The sequence below is a fragment of the Lepisosteus oculatus genome, chromosome 4, assembly GCF_040954835.1.
Source record: "Lepisosteus oculatus isolate fLepOcu1 chromosome 4, fLepOcu1.hap2, whole genome shotgun sequence".
Lineage (NCBI taxonomy): Eukaryota > Metazoa > Chordata > Actinopteri > Semionotiformes > Lepisosteidae > Lepisosteus > Lepisosteus oculatus.
The window spans coordinates 1913205-1937465 of record NC_090699.1 but is presented as its reverse complement, the minus strand read 5'-3'; the positions used below and the strand labels follow the sequence as shown (position 1 = coordinate 1937465).

Sequence of the window (24261 nt, the reverse complement as noted above, 5' to 3'; positions counted from 1 at the left end):
CAACGCACAGAAAAGCTCCAGATCCTCGATCAGGTTATTGTGGAAAATGGTTTTTTATTCAGAAATGAGGCAGCTGGGGAGAAGTTGGGGGCCAGATCATGAAATAAGATGGAAGGTCTTACACTACAGTCACACAGCCCAGCACACAGGAGTCTGACTGCAGCCCCTGCAGGAGCCCAGCGGTGAGACTGAGGGGCTTCACTGTCTGGACTCAGAGACACAGGAGTCTGACTGTGACTCCTCTCTCCTGCAGGTGACATCAGGTGCAGCTGGTCCTCCAGGCCTGTGGGGGCAGTGTGACCCTGACTGTGTGTGAGAGTCAGTGTCCGGGCCTGTGGGGTCAGTGTGACCCTGACTGTGTGTGAGAGTCAGTGTCTGGGCCTGTGGGGGTCAGTGTGACCCTGACTGTGTGTGAGAGTCAGTGTCCGGGCCTGTGGGGGTCAGTGTGACCCTGACTGTGTGTGAGAGTCAGTGTCCGGGCCTGTGGGGGTCAGTGTGACCCTGACTGTGTGTGAGAGTCAGTGTCTGGGCCTGTGGGGTCAGTGTGACCCTGACTGTGTGTGAGAGTCAGTGTCTGGGCCTGTGGGGGTCAGTGTGACCCTGACTGTGTGTGAGTCAGTGTCTGGGCCTGTGGGGTCAGTGTGACCCTGACTGTGTGTGAGTCAGTGTCTGGGCCTGTGGGGTCAGTGTGACCCTGACTGTGTGTGAGAGTCAGTGTCTGGGCCTGTGGGGTCAGTGTGACCCTGACTGTGTGTGTGAGTCAGTGTCTGGGCCTGTGGGGTCAGTGTGACCCTGACTGTGTGTGAGAGTCAGTGTCCGGGCCTGTGGGGGCAGTGTGACCCCGACTGTGTGTGAGAGTCAGTGTCTGGGGTGGGGGGTCAGACTGCAGCCCCTACAGACTCAGCCCTGAGCTCTGCTGGAGCCCAGCGGTGAGACTCTGAGGGGCTTCACTGTCTGGACTCAGAGACACACAGGAGTCTGACTGCAGGTAGTTTGAGATGTTACATGGAATTATGGGAGATGTAGTCTCTGAATCAGGGAGGACTGTGGGAGAGGAGACGGTATTCTGGATGTTGTAGTCCCTCTGTTAGAAATGGAGACACTGAAGACAGACACTGGTCTTCAATACAGACGGACATCTCTATCTCTACTTTTTCTCTCGGAATCGACGCAGATGCAGGTCAAGAATGAGCAACAGCGAGACCCTCAGATCCCACTCCGGAAAGGGATGTTGGTCCCAGACATCTGTCGCTCATAGTCTTCATCAAACATCTCAGACTGAGAGGGAGAGAAGTGATTGACCCAGTCACCCACCTCTCCTGAAGAGAGAGAGAGAGAGAGAGAGAGAGACAGGTTAATACACTGACACTCCAATACATTAACACTGCACTGAGAGAGAGAGGGGTTAATACAGACACACTGACTGGACACTCCAGTACATGAACACTGCACTGAGAGAGAGAGAGGTTAATACACACACACTGACTGGACACTCCAGTACATTAACACTGCACTGAGAGAGAGAGGGGTTCATACAGACACACTGACTGGACACTCCAGGACATTAACACTGCACTGAGAGAGAGAGGGGTTAATACACACACACTGACTGGACACTCCAGGACATTAACACTGCACTGAGAGAGAGAGGGGTTAATACACACACACTGACTGGACACTCCAGTACATTAACACTGCACTGAGAGAGAGAGGGGTTAATACAGACACACTGACTGGACACTCCAGTACATTAACACTGCACTGAGAGAGAGAGAGGGGTTAATACAGACACACTGACTGGACACTCCAGTACATTAACACTGCACTGAGAGAGAGAGGGGTTAATACACACACTGACTGGACACTCCAGTACATGAACACTTCACTGAGAGAGAGAGAGAGGGGTTAATACACATACACTGACTGGACACTCCAGTACATTAACACTGCACTGAGAGAGAGAGGGGTTAATACAGACACACTGACTGGACACTCCAGTACATTAACACTGCACTGAGAGACACTGACCTTTCCTCATGAAGGGGGAGATAGAGGGGTCCATCACACTATGAGGGATGAAGGTATAGTTGGTCATTGGATTCTCCTTCATGCTCTGGAAGGAAGTGAGGTCAACGATCTTGTCGATGACATCATCAGGCAGTGACCGACCCAGATACTCCATAATACGAACTACCTCACGCCGAGGATTCTGAGAATATACACACGATATACAGACAGGAGAGAGAGAGGGGGGTCAGTACAGACAGACAGGAGGGAGAGAGAGAGAGGGGTCAGTACAGACAGACAGGAGAGAGAGAGAGGATCAGTACAGACAGACAGGAGAGAGAGAGAGGATCAGTACAGACAGACAGGAGAGAGAGAGAGGGGTCAGTACAGACAGACAGGAGAGAGAGAGGGGTCAGTACAGACAGACAGGAGAGAGAGAGAGGGGTCAGTACAGACAGACAGGAGAGAGAGAGGGGTCAGTACAGACAGACAGGAGAGAGAGAGAGGGGTCAGTACAGACAGACAGGAGAGAGAGAGAGGATCAGTACAGACAGACAGGAGAGAGAGAGAGGATCAGTACAGACAGACAGGAGAGAGAGAGAGGGGTCAGTACAGACAGACAGGAGAGAGAGAGGGGTCAGTACAGACAGACAGGAGAGAGAGAGAGGGGTCAGTACAGACAGACAGGAGAGAGAGAGGGGTCAGTACAGACAGACAGGAGAGAGAGAGGGGTCAGTACAGACAGACAGGAGAGAGAGAGAGGGGTCAGTACAGACAGACAGGAGAGAGAGAGGGGTCAGTACAGACAGACAGGAGAGAGAGAGAGGGGTCAGTACAGACAGACAGGAGAGAGAGAGTGGTCAGTACAGACAGACAGGAGAGAGAGAGGGGTCAGTACAGACAGACAGGAGAGAGAGAGAATTGAATTGAATTGAATTGAATTGAGAGTGGTCAGTACAGACAGACAGGAGAGAGAGAGGGGTCAGTACAGACAGACAGGAGAGAGAGAGAGGGGTCAGTACAGACACAGGAGAGAGAGGGGTCAGTACAGACAGTCAGGAGAGAGAGAGAGAGAGGGGTCAGTACAGACAGACAGGAGAGAGAGAGAGGGGTCAGTACAGACACAGGAGAGAGAGGGGTCAGTACAGACAGTCAGGAGAGAGAGAGGGGTCAGTGCTGTTTGATCTGTCCAGAGAGAGGAAGGGGTCAGTGAGTGGTGGACAATGCTGGGGTCACTCTCCTCCAGAGTCCTACCTCCTTCATGTCTTCATAGAAGAGGAAGAGGATGTTCCTGGTGTCCTTCTGCTGCCAGTAACCCTTCACATGATCATACCAGGAGCCCCAGGCCACTGAGAGACAGACAGGCACACAGGGAGAGAGAGACAGGGAGAGACAGGAACACAGGGAGAGGGTGAAACAGGAACACGATGAGAGAGAGGGTGACACAGGCACACGGGGAGAGAGAGGGTGAGACAGGCACATGGGGAGAGAGAGACAGGGAGTATATATAATCCAGGACCTGTACAGACCAGCGGTATAAACACCTGGTATACTAGGATCTGTACTGACCAGTGGACTGGACACCCCTACTCTTACTGACAGTGTCCTGGGATCTGTACTGACCGGTGGCCTGGACACCCCTACTCTTACTGACAGTGTCCTGGGATCTGTACTGACCAGTGGACTGGACACCCCTACTCTTACTGACAGTGTCCCGGGATCTGTACTGACCAGCGGACTGGACACCCCTACTCTTACTGACGGTGTCCTGGGATCTGTACTGACCAGCGGACTGGACACCCCTACTCTTACTGACGGTGTCCTGGGATCTGTACTGACCAGCGGACTGGACACCCCTACTCTTACTGACGGTGTCCTGGGATCTGTACTGACCAGCGGACTGGACACCCCTACTCTTACTGACAGTGTCCTGGGATCTGTACTGACCAGCGGACTGGACACCCCTACTCTTACTGACGGTGTCCTGGGATCTGTACTGACCAGCGGACTGGACACCCCTACTCTTACTGACGGTGTCCTGGGATCTGTACTGACCAGCGGACTGGACACCCCTACTCTTACTGACGGTGTCCCGGGATCTGTACTGACCAGCAGTCAGGACACCCCTACTCTTACTGACAGTGTCCTGGGATCTGTACTGATCAATACAGCTCCTAGAACAATGTATCCCAGGTTGTCCTGGATTGGAGATTCCGGCAGCACAACAGATCCAGACTTACCTGGATCCAGGAGCTCACTGAAGAAGTAAGCAGGAGCTGTGGAAGGGTCCTGACCTCTAACCACACTGAACACCCCCTCAACACAACAAACTGCCCAGTCACACAGCAACACACACACACTGCGGAAGCACTGGACTGATGTACTGCCCCCTGGTGGAGGAGAGAAGACACTACTTGTCTGGACAGGCTGTGAGCACCCAGAGGTCTGAGCAGCTCAGCAGCTTTTAACACTGATGAAGAGCATGACGGGGAGGAAGAGGGCCATACATTCTCCCCTCATGAACTTGAGGATGTACTGGTCCCAGGGGCCCGGTTCTGGCTGAGTCTTGTTCATCCTGTCGAAGTGGAAATAGGAGACGAGGTTATCCTTCGGATTGCGAGCCACATAGATCACCTGTAAGAGAGAGAGAGAGGGGTTAATACACGCACCCTGACTGGACACTCCAGTACATTAACACTGCACTGAGAGAGAGAGGGGTTAATACAGACACACTGACTGGACACTCCAGTACATTAACACTGCACTGAGAGAGAGAGGGGTTAATACACACACACTGACTGGACACTCCAGTACATTAACACTGCACTGAGAGAGAGAGGGGTTAATACACACACTGACTGGACACTCCAGTACATTAACACTGCACTGAGAGAGAGAGGGGTTAATACAGACACACTGACTGGACACTCCAGTACATTAACACTGCACTGAGAGAGAGAGGGGTTAATACACACACTGACTGGACACTCCAGTACATTAACACTGCACTGAGAGAGAAGGGTTAATACACGCACCCTGACTGGACACTCCAGTACATTAACACTGCACTGAGAGAGAGAGGGGTTAATACAGACACACTGACTGGACACTCCAGTATATGAACACTGCACTGAGAGAGAAAGGGGTTAATACAGACACACTGACTGGACACTCCAGTACATTAACACTGCACTGAGAGAGAGAGGGGTTCATACACACACACTGACTGGACACTCCAGTACATTAACACTGCACTGAGAGAGAGGGGGGTTAATACAGACACACTGACTGGACACTCCAGTACATGAACACTGCACTGAGAGAGAGAGGGGTTAATACAGACACACTGACTGGACTCTCCAGTACATTAACACTGCACTGAGAGAGAGAGGGGTTCATACAGACACTGACTGGACACTCCAGTACATTAACACTGCACTGAGAGAGAGAGGGGTTAATACAGACACACTGACTGGACACTCCAGTACATTAACACTGCACTGAGAGAGAGAGGGGTTAATACAGACACACTGACTGGACACTAGAGTACTGTGTCTCTCTGTGTCTCACCTTGCACCTGTTTTCCCAGAATGCTTTGGGCACCAGCTGCAGTGGGAGATGAGTCTTGATGACTCTGGGTGGAGACAGGTTTCTGAGCAGCTCCAGTCCTGCAGGCAGGACAGAGTACTGAGACAGAGATATATACAGTATACACCACTACACACTGTTACACACAGGGAGAGACACACAGTACTGAGACAGAGATATATACAGTATACACCACTACACACTGTTACACACAGGGAGAGACACACACAGTACTGAGACAGAGATATATACAGTATACACCACCACACACTGTTACACACAGGGAGAGACACACACAGTACTGAGACAGAGATATATACGGTATACACCACCACACACTGTTACACACAGGGAGAGACACACACAGTACTGAGACAGAGATATACAGTGCCTTGCGAAAGTATTCGGCCCCCTTGAACTTTTCAACCTTTTGCCACATTTCAGGCTTCAAACATAAAGATATACATTTTTTATTTTATGTGAAGAATCACCAACAAGTGGGACACAATTGTGAAGTGGAACGAAATCTATTGGATTTTTGAAACTTTTTTAACTAATAAAAAAATGAAAAGTGGGGCGTGCAAAATTATTCGGCCCCTTTACTTTCAGTGCAGCAAACTCACTCCAGAAGTTCAGCAAGGATCTCTGAATGATCCAATGTTGTCCTTAATGACTGATGGTGATAAATAGAATCCACCTGTGTGTAATCAAGTCTCTGTATAAATGCACCTGCTCTGTGATAGTCTCAAGGTTCTGTTGAAAGCGCAGAGAGCATCATGAAGACCAAGGAACACACCAGGCAGGTCCGTAATACTGTTGTGGAGAAGTTTAAAGCCGGATTTGGATACAAAAAGATTTCCCAAGCTTCAAACATCCCAAGGAGCACTGTGCAAGCGATCATCTTGAAATGGAAGGAGTATCAGACCACTGCAAATCTACCAAGACCTGGCCGTCCCTCTAAACTTTCAGCTCAGACAAGGAGAAGACTGATCAGAGATGCAGCCAAGAGGCCCATGATCACTCTGGATGAACTGCAGAGAACTACAGCTGAGGTGGGAGAGTCTGTCCATAGGAAAACAATCAGTCTTACACTGCACAAATCTGGCCTTTATGGAAGAGTGGCAAGAAGAAAGCCATTTCTCAAAGATATCCATAAAAAGTCTCGTCTAAAGTTTGCCACAAGCCACCTGGGAGACACCCCAAACATGTGGAAGAAGGTGCTCTGGTCAGATGAAACCAAAATCGAACTTTTTGGCCACAATGCAAAACGATATGTTTGGCGTAAAAGCAACACAGCTCATCACCCTCAACACACCATCCCCACTGTCAAACATGGTGGTGGCAGCATCATGGTTTGGGCCTGCTTTTCTTCAGCAGGGACAGGGAAGATGGTTAAAATTGAGGGGAAGATGGATGCAGCCAAATACAGGACCATTCTGGATGAAAACCTGTTGGAGTCTGCAAAAGACCTGAAACTGGGACAGAGATTTATCTTCCAACAAGACAATGATCCCAAACATACAGCAAAATCTACAAAGGAATGGTTCACAAATAAACGTATCCAGGTGTTTGAATGGCCAAGTCAAAGTCCAGACCTGAATCCAATCGAGAATCTGTGGAAAGAGCTGAAAACTGCTGTTCACAAACGCTCTCCATCCAACCTCACTGAGCTCGAGCTGTTTTGCAAGGAAGAATGGGCAAGAATTTCAGTCTCTCGATGTGCAAAACTGATAGAGACATACCCCAAGCGACTTGCAGCTGTAATCGCAGCAAAAGGTGGCTCTACAAAGTATTGACGCAAGGGGGCCGAATACTTTTGCACGCCCCACTTTTCATTTTTTTATTAGTTAAAAAAGTTTCAAAAATCCAATAGATTTCGTTCCACTTCACAATTGTGTCCCACTTGTTGGTGATTCTTCACATAAAATAAAAAATTTATATCTTTATGTTTGAAGCCTGAAATGTGGCAAAAGGTTGAAAAGTTCAAGGGGGCCGAATACTTTCGCAAGGCACTGTATACAGTATACACCACTACACACTGTTACACACAGGGAGAGACACACACAGTACTGAGACAGAGATATATACAGTATACACCACCACACACTGTTACAAACAGGGAGAGACACACAGTACTGAGACAGAGATATATACAGTATACACCACTACACACTGTTACACACAGGGAGAGACACACACAGTACTGAGACAGAGATATATACAGTATACACCACCACACACTGTTACAAACAGGGAGAGACACACAGTACTGAGACAGAGATATATACGGTATACACCACCACACACTGTTACACACAGGGAGAGACACACAGTACTGAGACAGAGATATATACAGTATACACCACCACACACTGTTACACACAGGGAGAGACACACACAGTACTGAGACAGAGATATATACAGTATACACCACTACACACTGTTACACACAGGGAGAGACACACACAGTACTGAGACAGAGATATATACGGTATACACCACCACACACTGTTACACACAGGGAGAGACACACAGTACTGAGACAGAGATATATACAGTATACACCACTACACACTGTTACACACAGGGAGAGACACACAGTACTGAGACAGAGATATATACAGTATACACCACTACACACTGTTACACACAGGGAGAGACACACACAGTACTGAGACAGAGATATATACAGTATACACCACTACACACTGTTACACACAGGGAGAGACACACACAGTACTGAGACAGAGATATATACGGTATACACCACTACACACTGTTACACACAGGGAGAGACACACAGTACTGAGACAGAGATATATACAGTATACACCACTACACACTGTTACACACAGGGAGAGACACACAGTACTGAGACAGAGATATATACAGTATACACCACTACACACTGTTACACACAGGGAGAGACACACACAGTACTGAGACAGAGATATATACAGTATACACCACTACACACTGTTACACACAGGGAGAGACACACACAGTACTGAGACAGAGATATATACGGTATACACCACTACACACTGTTACACACAGGGAGAGACACACAGTACTGAGACAGAGATATATACGGTATACACCACCACACACTGTTACACACAGGGAGAGACACACAGTACTGAGACAGAGATATATACAGTATACACCACTACACACTGTTACACACAGGGAGAGACACACACAGTACTGAGACAGAGATATATACGGTATACACCACTACACACTGTTACACACAGGGAGAGACACACACAGTACTGAGACAGAGATATATACGGTATACACCACTACACACTGTTACACACAGGGAGAGACACACACAGTACTGAGACAGAGATATATACGGTATACACCACTACACACTGTTACACACAGGGAGAGACACACACAGTACTGAGACAGAGATATATACGGTATACACCACTACACACTGTTACACACAGGGAGAGACACACACAGTACTGAGACAGAGATATATACGGTATACACCACTACACACTGTTACACACAGGGAGAGACACACACAGTACTGAGACAGAGATATATACAGTACACACCACTACACACTGTTACACACAGGGAGAGACACACAGTACTGAGACAGAGATATATACAGTATACACCACTACACACTGTTACACACAGGGAGAGACACACACAGTACTGAGACAGAGATATATACAGTATACACCACTACACACTGTTACACACAGGGAGAGACACACACAGTACTGAGACAGAGATATATACGGTATACACCACTACACACTGTTACACACAGGGAGAGACACACACAGTACTGAGACAGAGATATATACAGTATACACCACTACACACTGTTACACACAGGGAGAGACACACAGTACTGAGACAGAGATATATACAGTATACACCACCACACACTGTTACACACAGGGAGAGACACACACAGTACTGAGACAGAGATATATACAGTATACACCACCACACACTGTTACACACAGGGAGAGACACACACAGTACTGAGACAGAGATATATACAGTATACACCACTACACACTGTTACACACAGGGAGAGACACACAGTACTGAGACAGAGATATATACAGTATACACCACTACACACTGTTACACACAGGGAGAGACACACACAGTACTGAGACAGAGATATATACAGTATACACCACTACACACTGTTACACACAGGGAGAGACACACAGTACTGAGACAGAGATATATACATATTACACCACTACACACTGTTACACACAGGGAGAGACACACAGTACTGAGACAGAGATATATACAGTATACACCACCACACACTGTTACACACAGGGAGAGACACACACAGTACTGAGACAGAGATATATACAGTATACACCACTACACACTGTTACACACAGGGAGAGACACACACAGTACTGAGACAGAGATATATACAGTATACACCACTACACACTGTTACACACAGGGAGAGACACACACAGTACTGAGACAGAGATATATACAGTATACACCACTACACACTGTTACACACAGGGAGAGACACACAGTACTGAGACAGAGATATATACAGTATACACCACTACACACTGTTACACACAGGGAGAGACACACAGTACTGAGACAGAGATATATACGGTATACACCACTACACACTGTTACACACAGGGAGAGACACACACAGTACTGAGACAGAGATATATACAGTATACACCACTACACACTGTTACACACAGGGAGAGACACACACAGTACTGAGACAGAGATATATACAGTATACACCACTACACACTGTTACACACAGGGAGAGACACACAGTACTGAGACAGAGATATATACAGTATACACCACCACACACTGTTACACACAGGGAGAGACACACACAGTACTGAGACAGAGATATATACAGTATACACCACCACACACTGTTACACACAGGGAGAGACACAACAGTACTGAGACAGAGATATATACAGTATACACCACTACACACTGTTACACACAGGGAGAGACACACACAGTACTGAGACAGAGATATATACATATACACCACTACACACTGTTACACACAGGGAGAGACACACAGTACTGAGACAGAGATATATACAGTATACACCACTACACACTGTTACACACAGGGAGAGACACACACAGTACTGAGACAGAGATATATACAGTATACACCACTACACACTGTTACACACAGGGAGAGACACACAGTACTGAGACAGAGATATATACAGTATACACCACCACACACTGTTACACACAGGGAGAGACACACACAGTACTGAGACAGAGATATATACAGTATACACCACCACACACTGTTACACACAGGGAGAGACACACACAGTACTGAGACAGAGATATATACAGTATACACCACCACACACTGTTACACACAGGGAGAGACACACACAGTACTGAGACAAAGATATATACAGTATACACCACTACACACTGTTACACACAGGGAGAGACACACACAGTACTGAGACAGAGATATATACAGTATACACCACTACACACTGTTACACACAGGGAGAGACCCACACAGTACTGAGACAGAGATATATACAGTATACACCACTACACACTGTTACACACAGGGAGAGACCCACACAGTACTGAGACAGAGATATATACGGTATACACCACCACACACTGTTACACACAGGGAGAGACACACAGTACTGAGACAGAGATATATACAGTATACACCACCACACACTGTTACACACAGGGAGAGACACACACAGTACTGAGACAGAGATATATACAGTATACACCACTACACACTGTTACACACAGGGAGAGACACACACAGTACTGAGACAGAGATATATACAGTATACACCACTACACACTGTTACACACAGGGAGAGACACACACAGTACTGAGACAGAGATATATACAGTATACACCACTACACACTGTTACACACAGGGAGAGACACACACAGTACTGAGACAGAGATATATACAGTATACACCACTACACACTGTTACACACAGGGAGAGACACACACAGTACTGAGACAGAGATATATACGGTATACACCACTACACACTGTTACACACAGGGAGAGACACACAGTACTGAGACAGAGATATATACAGTATACACCACTACACACTGTTACACACAGGGAGAGACACACACAGTACTGAGACAGAGATATATACAGTATACACCACCACACACTGTTACACACAGGGAGAGACACACAGTACTGAGACAGAGATATATACAGTATACACCACCACACACTGTTACACACAGGGAGAGACACACACAGTACTGAGACAGAGATATATACAGTATACACCACTACACACTGTTACACACAGGGAGAGACACACAGTACTGAGACAGAGATATATACAGTATACACCACTACACACTGTTACACACAGGGAGAGACACACAGTACTGAGACAGAGATATATACGGTATACACCACTACACACTGTTACACACAGGGAGAGACACACAGTACTGAGACAGAGATATATACAGTATACACCACCACACACTGTTACACACAGGGAGAGACACACACAGTACTGAGACAGAGATATATACAGTATACACCACTACACACTGTTACACACAGGGAGAGACACACACAGTACTGAGACAGAGATATATACGGTATACACCACCACACACTGTTACACACAGGGAGAGACACACAGTACTGAGACAGAGATATATACAGTATACACCACTACACACTGTTACACACAGGGAGAGACACACAGTACTGAGACAGAGATATATACAGTATACACCACTACACACTGTTACACACAGGGAGAGACACACACAGTACTGAGACAGAGATATATACAGTATACACCACTACACACTGTTACACACAGGGAGAGACACACACAGTACTGAGACAGAGATATATACGGTATACACCACTACACACTGTTACACACAGGGGAGAGACACACACAGTACTGAGACAGAGATATATACAGTATACACCACTACACACTGTTACACACAGGGAGAGACACACAGTACTGAGACAGAGATATATACAGTATACACCACTACACACTGTTACACACAGGGAGAGACACACACAGTACTGAGACAGAGATATATACGGTATACACCACTACACACTGTTACACACAGGGAGAGACACACACAGTACTGAGACAGAGATATATACGGTATACACCACTACACACTGTTACACACAGGGAGAGACACACACAGTACTGAGACAGAGATATATACGGTATACACCACTACACACTGTTACACACAGGGAGAGACACACACAGTACTGAGACAGAGATATATACGGTATACACCACTACACACTGTTACACACAGGGAGAGACACACACAGTACTGAGACAGAGATATATACGGTATACACCACTACACACTGTTACACACAGGGAGAGACACACACAGTACTGAGACAGAGATATATACAGTATACACCACTACACACTGTTACACACAGGGAGAGACACACAGTACTGAGACAGAGATATATACAGTATACACCACTACACACTGTTACACACAGGGAGAGACACACACAGTACTGAGACAGAGATATATACAGTATACACCACTACACACTGTTACACACAGGGAGAGACACACACAGTACTGAGACAGAGATATATACGGTATACACCACTACACACTGTTACACACAGGGAGAGACACACACAGTACTGAGACAGAGATATATACAGTATACACCACCACACACTGTTACACACAGGGAGAGACACACACAGTACTGAGACAGAGATATATACAGTATACACCACTACACACTGTTACACACAGGGAGAGACACACACAGTACTGAGACAGAGATATATACAGTATACACCACTACACACTGTTACACACAGGGAGAGACACACACAGTACTGAGACAGAGATATATACGGTATACACCACCACACACTGTTACACACAGGGAGAGACACACACAGTACTGAGACAGAGATATATACGGTATACACCACCACACACTGTTACACACAGGGAGAGACACACACAGTACTGAGACAGAGATATATACAGTATACACCACTACACACTGTTACACACAGGGAGAGACACACAGTACTGAGACAGAGATATATACAGTATACACCACTACACACTGTTACACACAGGGAGAGACACACACAGTACTGAGACAGAGATATATACAGTATACACCACTACACACTGTTACACACAGGGAGAGACACACACGTACTGAGACAGAGATATATACAGTATACACCACTACACACTGTTACACACAGGGAGAGACACACACAGTACTGAGACAGAGATATATACAGTATACACCACTACACACTGTTACACACAGGGAGAGACACACAGTACTGAGACAGAGATATATACAGTATACACCACTACACACTGTTACACACAGGGAGAGACACACACAGTACTGAGACAGAGATATATACAGTATACACCACTACACACTGTTACACACAGGGAGAGACACACACAGTACTGAGACAGAGATATATACAGTATACACCACCACACACTGTTACACACAGGGAGAGACACACACAGTACTGAGACAGAGATATATACAGTATACACCACCACACACTGTTACACACAGGGAGAGACACACACAGTACTGAGACAGAGATATATACAGTATACACCACTACACACTGTTACACACAGGGAGAGACACACACAGTACTGAGACAGAGATATATACAGTATACACCACTACACACTGTTACACACAGGGAGAGACACACACAGTACTGAGACAGAGATATATACAGTATACACCACTAACACACTGTTACACACAGGGAGAGACACACACAGTACTGAGACAGAGATATATACAGTATACACCACTACACACTGTTACACACAGGGAGAGACACACACAGTACTGAGACAGAGATATATACAGTATACACCACTACACACTGTTACACACAGGGAGAGACACACACAGTACTGAGACAGAGATATATACAGTATACACCACTACACACTGTTACACACAGGGAGAGACACACACAGTACTGAGACAGAGATATATACAGTATACACCACCACACACTGTTACACACAGGGAGAGACACACACAGTACTGAGACAGAGATATATACAGTATACACCACTACACACTGTTACACACAGGGAGAGACACACACAGTACTGAGACAGAGATATATACAGTATACACCACTACACACTGTTACACACAGGGAGAGACACACAGTACTGAGACAGAGATATATACAGTATACACCACTACACACTGTTACACACAGGGAGAGACACACACAGTACTGAGACAGAGATATATACAGTATACACCACTACACACTGTTACACACAGGGAGAGACACACACAGTACTGAGACAGAGATATATACAGTATACACCACTACACACTGTTACACACAGGGAGAGACACACAGTACTGAGACAGAGATATATACAGTATACACCACTACACACTGTTACACACAGGGAGAGACACACACAGTACTGAGACAGAGATATATACAGTATACACCACTACACACTGTTACACACAGGGAGAGACACACACAGTACTGAGACAGAGATATATACAGTATACACCACTACACACTGTTACACACAGGGAGAGACACACAGTACTGAGACAGAGATATATACAGTATACACCACTACACACTGTTACACACAGGGAGAGACACACACAGTACTGAGACAGAGATATATACAGTATACACCACTACACACTGTTACACACAGGGAGAGACACACACAGTACTGAGACAGAGATATATACAGTATACACCACTACACACTGTTACACACAGGGAGAGACACACAGTACTGAGACAGAGATATATACAGTATACACCACTACACACTGTTACACACAGGGAGAGACACACACAGTACTGAGACAGAGATATATACAGTATACACCACTACACACTGTTACACACAGGGAGAGACACACACAGTACTGAGACAGAGATATATACAGTATACACCACCACACACTGTTACACACAGGGAGAGACACACACAGTACTGAGACAGAGATATATACAGTATACACCACTACACACTGTTACACACAGGGAGAGACACACAGTACTGAGACAGAGATATATACAGTATACACCACTACACACTGTTACACACAGGGAGAGACACACACAGTACTGAGACAGAGATATATACAGTATACACCACTACACACTGTTACACACAGGGAGAGACACACACAGTACTGAGACAGAGATATATACAGTATACACCACTACACACTGTTACACACAGGGAGAGACACACACAGTACTGAGACAGAGATATATACAGTATACACCACTACACACTGTTACACACAGGGAGAGACACACACAGTACTGAGACAGAGATATATACAGTATACACCACCACACACTGTTACACACAGGGAGAGACACACACAGTACTGAGACAGAGATATATACAGTATACACCACTACACACTGTTACACACAGGGAGAGACACACAGTACTGAGACAGAGATATATACAGTATACACCACTACACACTGTTACACACAGGGAGAGACACACACAGTACTGAGACAGAGATATATACAGTATACACCACTACACACTGTTACACACAGGGAGAGACACACACAGTACTGAGACAGAGATATATACAGTATACACCACTACACACTGTTACACACAGGGAGAGACACACACAGTACTGAGACAGAGATATATACAGTATACACCACTACACACTGTTACACACAGGGAGAGACACACACAGTACTGAGACAGAGATATATACAGTATACACCACTACACACTGTTACACACAGGGAGAGACACACACAGTACTGAGACAGAGATATATACAGTATACACCACTACACACTGTTACACACAGGGAGAGACACACACAGTACTGAGACAGAGATATATACAGTATACACCACTACACACTGTTACACACAGGGAGAGACACACACAGTACTGAGACAGAGATATATACAGTATACACCACTACACACTGTTACACACAGGGAGAGACACACACAGTACTGAGACAGAGATATATACAGTATACACCACTACACACTGTTACACACAGGGAGAGACACACACAGTACTGAGACAGAGATATATACAGTATACACCACTACACACTGTTACACACAGGGAGAGACACACACAGTACTGAGACAGAGATATATACAGTATACACCACTACACACTGTTACACACAGGGAGAGACACACACAGTACTGAGACAGAGATATATACAGTATACACCACTACACACTGTTACACACAGGGAGAGACACACACAGTACTGAGACAGAGATATATACAGTATACACCACTACACACTGTTACACACAGGGAGAGACACACAGTACTGAGACAGAGATATATACAGTATACACCACTACACACTGTTACACACAGGGAGAGACACACACAGTACTGAGACAGAGATATATACAGTATACACCACCTACACACTGTTACACACAGGGAGAGACACACAGTACTGAGACAGAGATATATACAGTATACACCACTACACACTGTTACACACAGGGAGAGACACACAGTACTGAGACAGAGATATATACAGTATACACCACTACACACTGTTACACACAGGGAGAGACACACACAGTACTGAGACAGAGATATATACAGTATACACCACTACACACTGTTACACACAGGGAGAGACACACACAGTACTGAGACAGAGATATATACAGTATACACACTACACACTGTTACACACAGGGAGAGACACACAGTACTGAGACAGAGATATATACAGTATACACCACTACACACTGTTACACACAGGGAGAGACACACACAGTACTGAGACAGAGATATATACAGTATACACCACTACACACTGTTACACACAGGGAGAGACACACACAGTACTGAGACAGAGATATATACAGTATACACCACCACACACTGTTACACACAGGGAGAGACACACAGTACTGAGACAGAGATATATACAGTATACACCACTACACACTGTTACACACAGGGAGAGACACACACAGTACTGAGACAGAGATATATACAGTATACACCACTACACACTGTTACACACAGGGAGAGACACACACAGTACTGAGACAGAGATATATACAGTATACACCACTACACACTGTTACACACAGGGAGAGACACACACAGTACTGAGACAGAGATATATACAGTATACACCACTACACACTGTTACACACAGGGAGAGACACACAGTACTGAGACAGAGATATATATACACCACTACACACTGTTACACACAGGGAGAGACACACACAGTACTGAGACAGAGATATATACAGTATACACCACTACACACTGTTACACACAGGAGAGACACACACAGTACTGAGACAGAGATATATACAGTATACACCACTACACACTGTTACACACAGGGAGAGACACACAGTACTGAGACAGAGATATATACAGTATACACCACTACACACTGTTACACACAGGGAGAGACACACACAGTACTGAGACAGAGATATATACAGTATACACCACTACACACTGTTACACACAGGGAGAGACACACAGTACTGAGACAGAGATATATACAGTATACACCACTACACACTGTTACACACAGGGAGAGACACACACAGTACTGAGACAGAGATATATACGGTATACACCACCACACACTGTTACAAACAGGGAGAGACACACAGTACTGAGACAGAGATATATACAGTATACACCACTACACACTGTTACACACAGGGAGAGACACACACAGTACTGAGACAGAGATATATACAGTATACACCACCACACACTGTTACACACAGGGAGAGACACACAGTACTGAGACAGAGATATATACAGTATACACCACTACACACTGTTACACACAGGGAGAGACACACACAGTACTGAGACAGAGATATATACAGTATACACCACTACACACTGTTACACACAGGGAGAGACACACACAGTACTGAGACAGAGATATATACAGTATACACCACTACACACTGTTACACACAGGGAGAGACACACACAGTACTGAGACAGAGATATATACAGTATACACCACTACACACTGTTACACACAGGGAGAGACACACACAGTACAGACACACACAGAACAGTACAGACACACACAGTACAGTACAGACACACAGTACAGACACACACAGTACAGTACAGACACACACAGTACAGACACACACAGTACAGACAGACTCTCTACCTGAGGGGATGGGTGGAGGCGAGGTGATCTCTAGAAAGGGTATCCTCACAGACACACACAGTACAGTACAGACACACACAGTACAGACACACACAGTACAGTACAGACACACACAGTACAGACACACACAGTACAGACAGACTCTCTACCTGAGGGGATGGGTGGAGGCGAGGTGATCTCTAGAAAGGGTATCCTCACAGACACACACAGTACAGTACAGACACACACAGTACAGACTCTCTACCTGAGGGGATGGGTGGAGGGGAGGTGATCTCTAGAAAGGGTATCCTCACAGACACACACAGTACAGTACAGACACACACAATACAGACACACACAGTACAGTACAGACACACACAGTACAGTACAGACTCTCTACCTGAGGGGATGGGTGGAGGGGAGGTGATCTCTAGAAAGGGTATCCTCACTGACACACACAGTACAGTACAGACACACACAGTACAGACACACACAGTACAGACAGACACACACAGTACAGACTCTCTACCTGAGGGGATGGGTGGAGGCGAGGTGATCTCTAGAAAGGGTATCCTCACTGACACACACAGTACAGTACAGACACACACAGTACAGACACACACAGTACAGACACACACAGTACAGACTCTCTACCTGAGGGGATGGGTGGAGGGGAGGTGATCTCTAGAAAGGGTATCCTCACAGACACACACAGTACAGTACAGACACACACAGTACAGACACACACAGTACAGTACAGACACACACAGTACAGTACAGACACTCACAGTACAGATACACACAGTACAGTACAGACACACACAGAACAGACACTCACAGTACAGTACAGACACACACAATACAGACACACACAGTACAGTACAGACACACACAGTACAGACACACACAGTACAGTACAGACACACACAGTACAGACTCTCTACCTGAGGGGATGGGTGGAGGGGAGGTGATCTCTAGAAAGGGTATCCTCACAGACACACACAGTACAGTACAGACACACACAGTACAGACACTCACAGTACAGTACAGACACACACAGTACAGACTCTCTACCTGAGGGGATGGGTGGAGGGGAGGTGATCTCTAGAAAGGGTATCCTCACTGACACACACAGTACAGTACAGACACACACAGTACAGACACTCACAGTACAGTACAGACACACACAGTACAGACTCTCTACCTGAGGGGATGGGTGGAGGGGAGGTGATCTCTAGAAAGGGTATCCTCACAGACACACACAGTACAGTACAGACACACACAATACAGACACTCACAGTACAGTACAGACACACACAGTACAGACTCTCTACCTGAGGGGATGGGTGGAGGGGAGGTGATCTCTAGAAAGGGTATCCTCACTGCAATGGGTGTCTGCTGACAGATCTCTGCATCTCCATCATGCAGAATCAGATCGACAATCTCCTGAGTCCAGGTGGTGCCTGAGAGACAGACAGGCGGGCAGTCAAGGTGTGTGTGGTCAGTCAGGGTCCCAGTGTAGCCAGCGGTCAGACAGTGTGTCAGTGGTCAGTGGTCAGTGGTCAGTCAGCGTGTCAGTGTATCAGCAGTCAGTCTGTGTGTCAGTGGTCAGTGTGTCAGTCAGTGTGTCAGTGTCAGTGGTCAGTGTGTCAGTGTGTCAGTGCCAGTGTCAGTGTGTCAGTGTGTCAGTGTCAATGTCAGTGGTCAGTGTGTCATTGTGTCAGTGTGTCAGTGCCAGTGCCAGTGCCAGTGCCAGTGCGTGTGTCAGTGTCAATGTCAGTGTCAGTGGTCAGTGTATCAGTGTGTCAGCGGTCAGTCATTGTGTCAGCAGTCAGTGTATCAGTGTGTCACTGGTCAGTCAGTCTGTCAGTCAGAGTGTCAGTGTGTCAGCGGTCAGTGTGTCAGTGGTGTCTCAGTGTGTCAGCGGTCAGTCAGTGGTCAGTGGTCAGTGTATCAGTGTGTCAGCGGTCAGTCATTGTGTCAGCAGTCAGTGTATCAGTGTGTCACTGGTCAGTCAGTCTGTCAGTCAGAGTGTCAGTGTGTCAGCGGTCAGTGTGTCAGTGGTGTCTCAGTGTGTCAGCGGTCAGTCAGTGGTCAGCGGTCAGTGGATCAGTGTGTCAGCGGTCAGTCAGTGTGTCAGTAGTGTCTCAGTGTGTCAGTGGTCAGTCAGTGGTCAGCGGTCAGTGTATCAGTGTGTCAGCGGTCAGTGTATCAGTGTGTCAGTAGTAGTGTCTCAGTGTGTCAGCGGTCAGTCAGTGGTCAGCGGTCAGTGTATCAGTGTGTCAGCGGTCAGTGTATCAGTGTGTCAGTAGTAGTGTCTCAGTGTGTCAGCGGTCAGTCAGTGGTCAGCGGTCAGTGGATCAGTGTGTCAGCGGTCAGTGTATCAGTGTGTCAGTAGTAGTGTCTCAGTGTGTCAGTGGTCAGTCAGTGGTCAGCGGTCAGTGGATCAGTGTGTCAGCGGTCAGTGTATCAGTGTGTCAGTCAGTGGTCAGCGGTCAGTCAGTGGTCAGCAGTCAGTGTATCAGTGTGTCAGCGGTCAGTGTATCAGTGTGTCAGTAGTAGTGTCTCAGTGTGTCAGCGGTCAGTCAGTGGTCAGCGGTCAGTGGATCAGTGTGTCAGCGGTCAGTGTATCAGTGTGTCAGTAGTAGTGTCTGAGTGTGTCAGCGGTCAGTCAGTGTATCAGTGTGTCAGCGGTCAGTGTATCAGTGTGTCAGTAGTAGTGTCTCAGTGTGTCAGTGTGTCAGTCAGTGGTCAGCGGTCAGTCAGTGTGTCAGCGGTCAGTGTATCAGTGTGTCAGTAGTAGTGTATCAGTGTGTCAGTGTGTCAGTCAGTGTGTCACTTGTGTACAGTATCAGTGTGTCAGTCAGTGGTCAGCGGTCAGTCAGTGGTCAGCGGTCAGTCAGTGTGTCAGCGGTCAGTGTATCAGTGTGTCAGTAGTAGTGTATCAGTGTGTCAGCGGTCAGTCAGTGTGTCAGTAGTGTCTCAGTGTGTCAGCGGTCAGTCAGTGTGTCAGCGGTCAGTGTATCAGTGTGTCAGTAGTAGTGTATCAGTGTGTCAGTGGTCAGTCAGTGGTCAGCGGTCAGTGGATCAGTGTGTCAGCGGTCAGTCAGTGTGTCAGTAGTGTCTCAGTGTGTCAGCGGTCAGTCAGTGGTCAGCGGTCAGTCAGTGTGTCAGCGGTCAGTGTATCAGTGTGTCAGTAGTAGTGTCTCAGTGTGTCAGTGGTCAGTCAGTGGTCAGCGGTCAGTGGATCAGTGTGTCAGCGGTCAGTCAGTGTCTCAGTGTGTCAGTGTGTCAGTCAGTGGTCAGCGGTCAGTGGATCAGTGTGTCAGCGGTCAGTCAGTGTGTCAGTAGTAGTGTGTCAGTGTGTCAGTCAGTGGTCAGCGGTCAGTCAGTGTGTCAGTGTGTCAGTAGTAGTGTGTCAGTGTGTCAGTCAGTGGTCAGCGGTCAGCGGTCAGTCAGTGTGTCAGCGGTCAGTCAGTGTGTCAGTCAGTGGTCAGCGGTCAGTCAGTGTGTCAGCGGTCAGTCAGTGTGTCAGTCAGTGGTCAGCGGTCAGTCAGTGTGTCAGCGGTCAGTGTATCAGTGTGTCAGTAGTAGTGTCTCAGTGTGTCAGTGGTCAGTCAGTGGTCAGCGGTCAGTGGATCAGTGTGTCAGCGGTCAGTGTATCAGTGTGTCAGTCAGTGGTCAGCGGTCAGTCAGTGGTCAGCAGTCAGTGTATCAGTGTGTCAGCGGTCAGTGTATCAGTGTGTCAGTAGTAGTGTCTCAGTGTGTCAGTGTGTCAGTCAGTGGTCAGCGGTCAGTCAGTGGTCAGCGGTCAGTGGATCAGTGTGTCAGCGGTCAGTCAGCGAGTCTCTTGCCTGCTTTGGGGTAGGTGGCGATGAGCAGGTCCGCGGGGTCAGGGCTGAAGGCCGAGATGCTGTCCCAGCTGTCTGCGATCAGGCTCATCAGAGGGACGCCCCCCACTGGCCGCAGCGGGAAGCGATACAGACTGTCCCCAGCCTGCTGGATGGCCTGCGAGTAGCTCAGCTTGTCCTCCGTCATGTCCAGGGACTGACCGTCTCTCTGGAGCAGAGCGCAGACCGTCAGGAGCAGCACTCTGTCCCCTGTGTCTGTCTGTCTCTCTGTCCCCTGTGTCTGTCTGTCTCTCCGTCCCCTGTGTCTGTCTGTCTCTCTGTCCCCTGTGTCTGTCTGTCTGTACCTGTATCTCCTCTGTCTCTCTGTCCCCTGTGTCTGTCTGTCTGTACCTGTATCTCCTCTGTCTCTCTGTCCCCTGTGTCTGCTAGTCTGTCTGTCTCTCTGTCCCCTGTGTCTGTCTGTCTGTACCTGTATCTCCTCTGTCTCTCTGTCCCCTGTGTCTGCTAGTCTGTCTGTCTCTCTGTCCCCTGTGTCTGTCTGTCTGTACCTGTATCTCCTCTGTCTCTCTCTGTCCCCTGTGCCTGCTAGTCTGTCTCTCTCTCTGTCCCCTGTGTCTGCGAGTCTGTCTGTCTCTCTGTCCCCTGTGTCTGTCTGTCTGTACCTGTATCTCCTCTGTCTCTCTCTGTCCCCTGTGTCTGCTAGTCTGTCTGTCTCTCTGTCCCCTGTGTCTGTCTGTCTGTACCTGTATCTCCTCTGTCTCTCTGTCCCCTGTGTCTGTCTGTCTGTACCTGTATCTCCTCTGTCTCTCTCTGTCCCCTGTGCCTGCTAGCCTGTCTCCCTCTCTGTCCCCTGTGTCTGCGAGTCTGTCTGTCTCTCTGTCCCCTGTGTCTGTCTGTCTGTCTGTCTGTACCTGTATCTCCTCTGTCTTTCTCTGTTGCTGTCGAATCTTGTCTCTGAAGCTCCAGTAACGGTTCACTCATTACCTCAGAGCTGTGTGTGTTTTTCTTCTCCGAGTTCAATGTCCAGAACAGTCACACCCGCCAAACACACACACACGCACACACGCTATCCGGCTGAGCTTCCTGAAACCCGAGACCTGTCAAGGGAGGAACTGAACTCTTCCGGAGCAGGAACACTGGCTTCTCTCAGGACACAGCTGGGTGAGAAACTCCAGGCAGCACGAGAGGGGCTATTTACCAGGAGAGGGGTAGGGGTGGGGAACAAGCTGAGACCCTGACTGCTCTCCAGACACAGCTGGGTGAGACAGTCCAGTCAGGACAGGAGACACTACTGTACACAGAGAGGGGTGGGAGTGTGGAACAAGCTGAGACCCTGACTGCTCTCCAGACACAGCTGGGTGAGACAGTCCAGTCAGGACAGGAGACACTACTGTACACAGAGAGGGGTGGGGGTGGGGAACAAGCTGATACTCTAGCCAAAGCTGCATGAGACACTCTGATCAATAAGCAATCACTTATTATCTCCCTAATGAGCTGTATGAGCTGAACCAGCCCACAACAGAGAGACA

At 47.4% G+C, this 24261-nt stretch overlaps 1 protein-coding gene across 3 annotated transcripts; it reads right to left on the bottom strand.

Moving 5' to 3' along the window:
• Positions 1 to 34: 34 nt before the first annotated feature.
• sult1st6 (sulfotransferase family 1, cytosolic sulfotransferase 6) lies at positions 35 to 23844 on the bottom strand. Of its 3 annotated transcripts, none has more exons than XM_069188377.1 (8): positions 23644 to 23844; positions 22736 to 22940; positions 20216 to 20344; positions 5578 to 5675; positions 4515 to 4641; positions 3262 to 3356; positions 2029 to 2209; positions 35 to 1319 (listed from the first exon to the last, which is right to left on the bottom strand). In XM_069188377.1, exons 2-8 carry the CDS (start codon positions 22917 to 22919, stop codon positions 1207 to 1209), a joined length of 927 nt encoding a protein of 308 aa, XP_069044478.1. In that variant the 5' UTR covers positions 22920 to 22940; positions 23644 to 23844; the 3' UTR covers positions 35 to 1206. The 3 variants fall into 3 exon arrangements, with proteins under 3 accessions (XP_069044478.1, XP_069044479.1, XP_069044480.1); XM_069188378.1 differs by lacking the exon at positions 23644 to 23844 and adding an exon at positions 23281 to 23637; XM_069188379.1 differs by lacking the exon at positions 23644 to 23844 and adding an exon at positions 23077 to 23091.
• Positions 23845 to 24261: the final 417 nt, after the last annotated feature.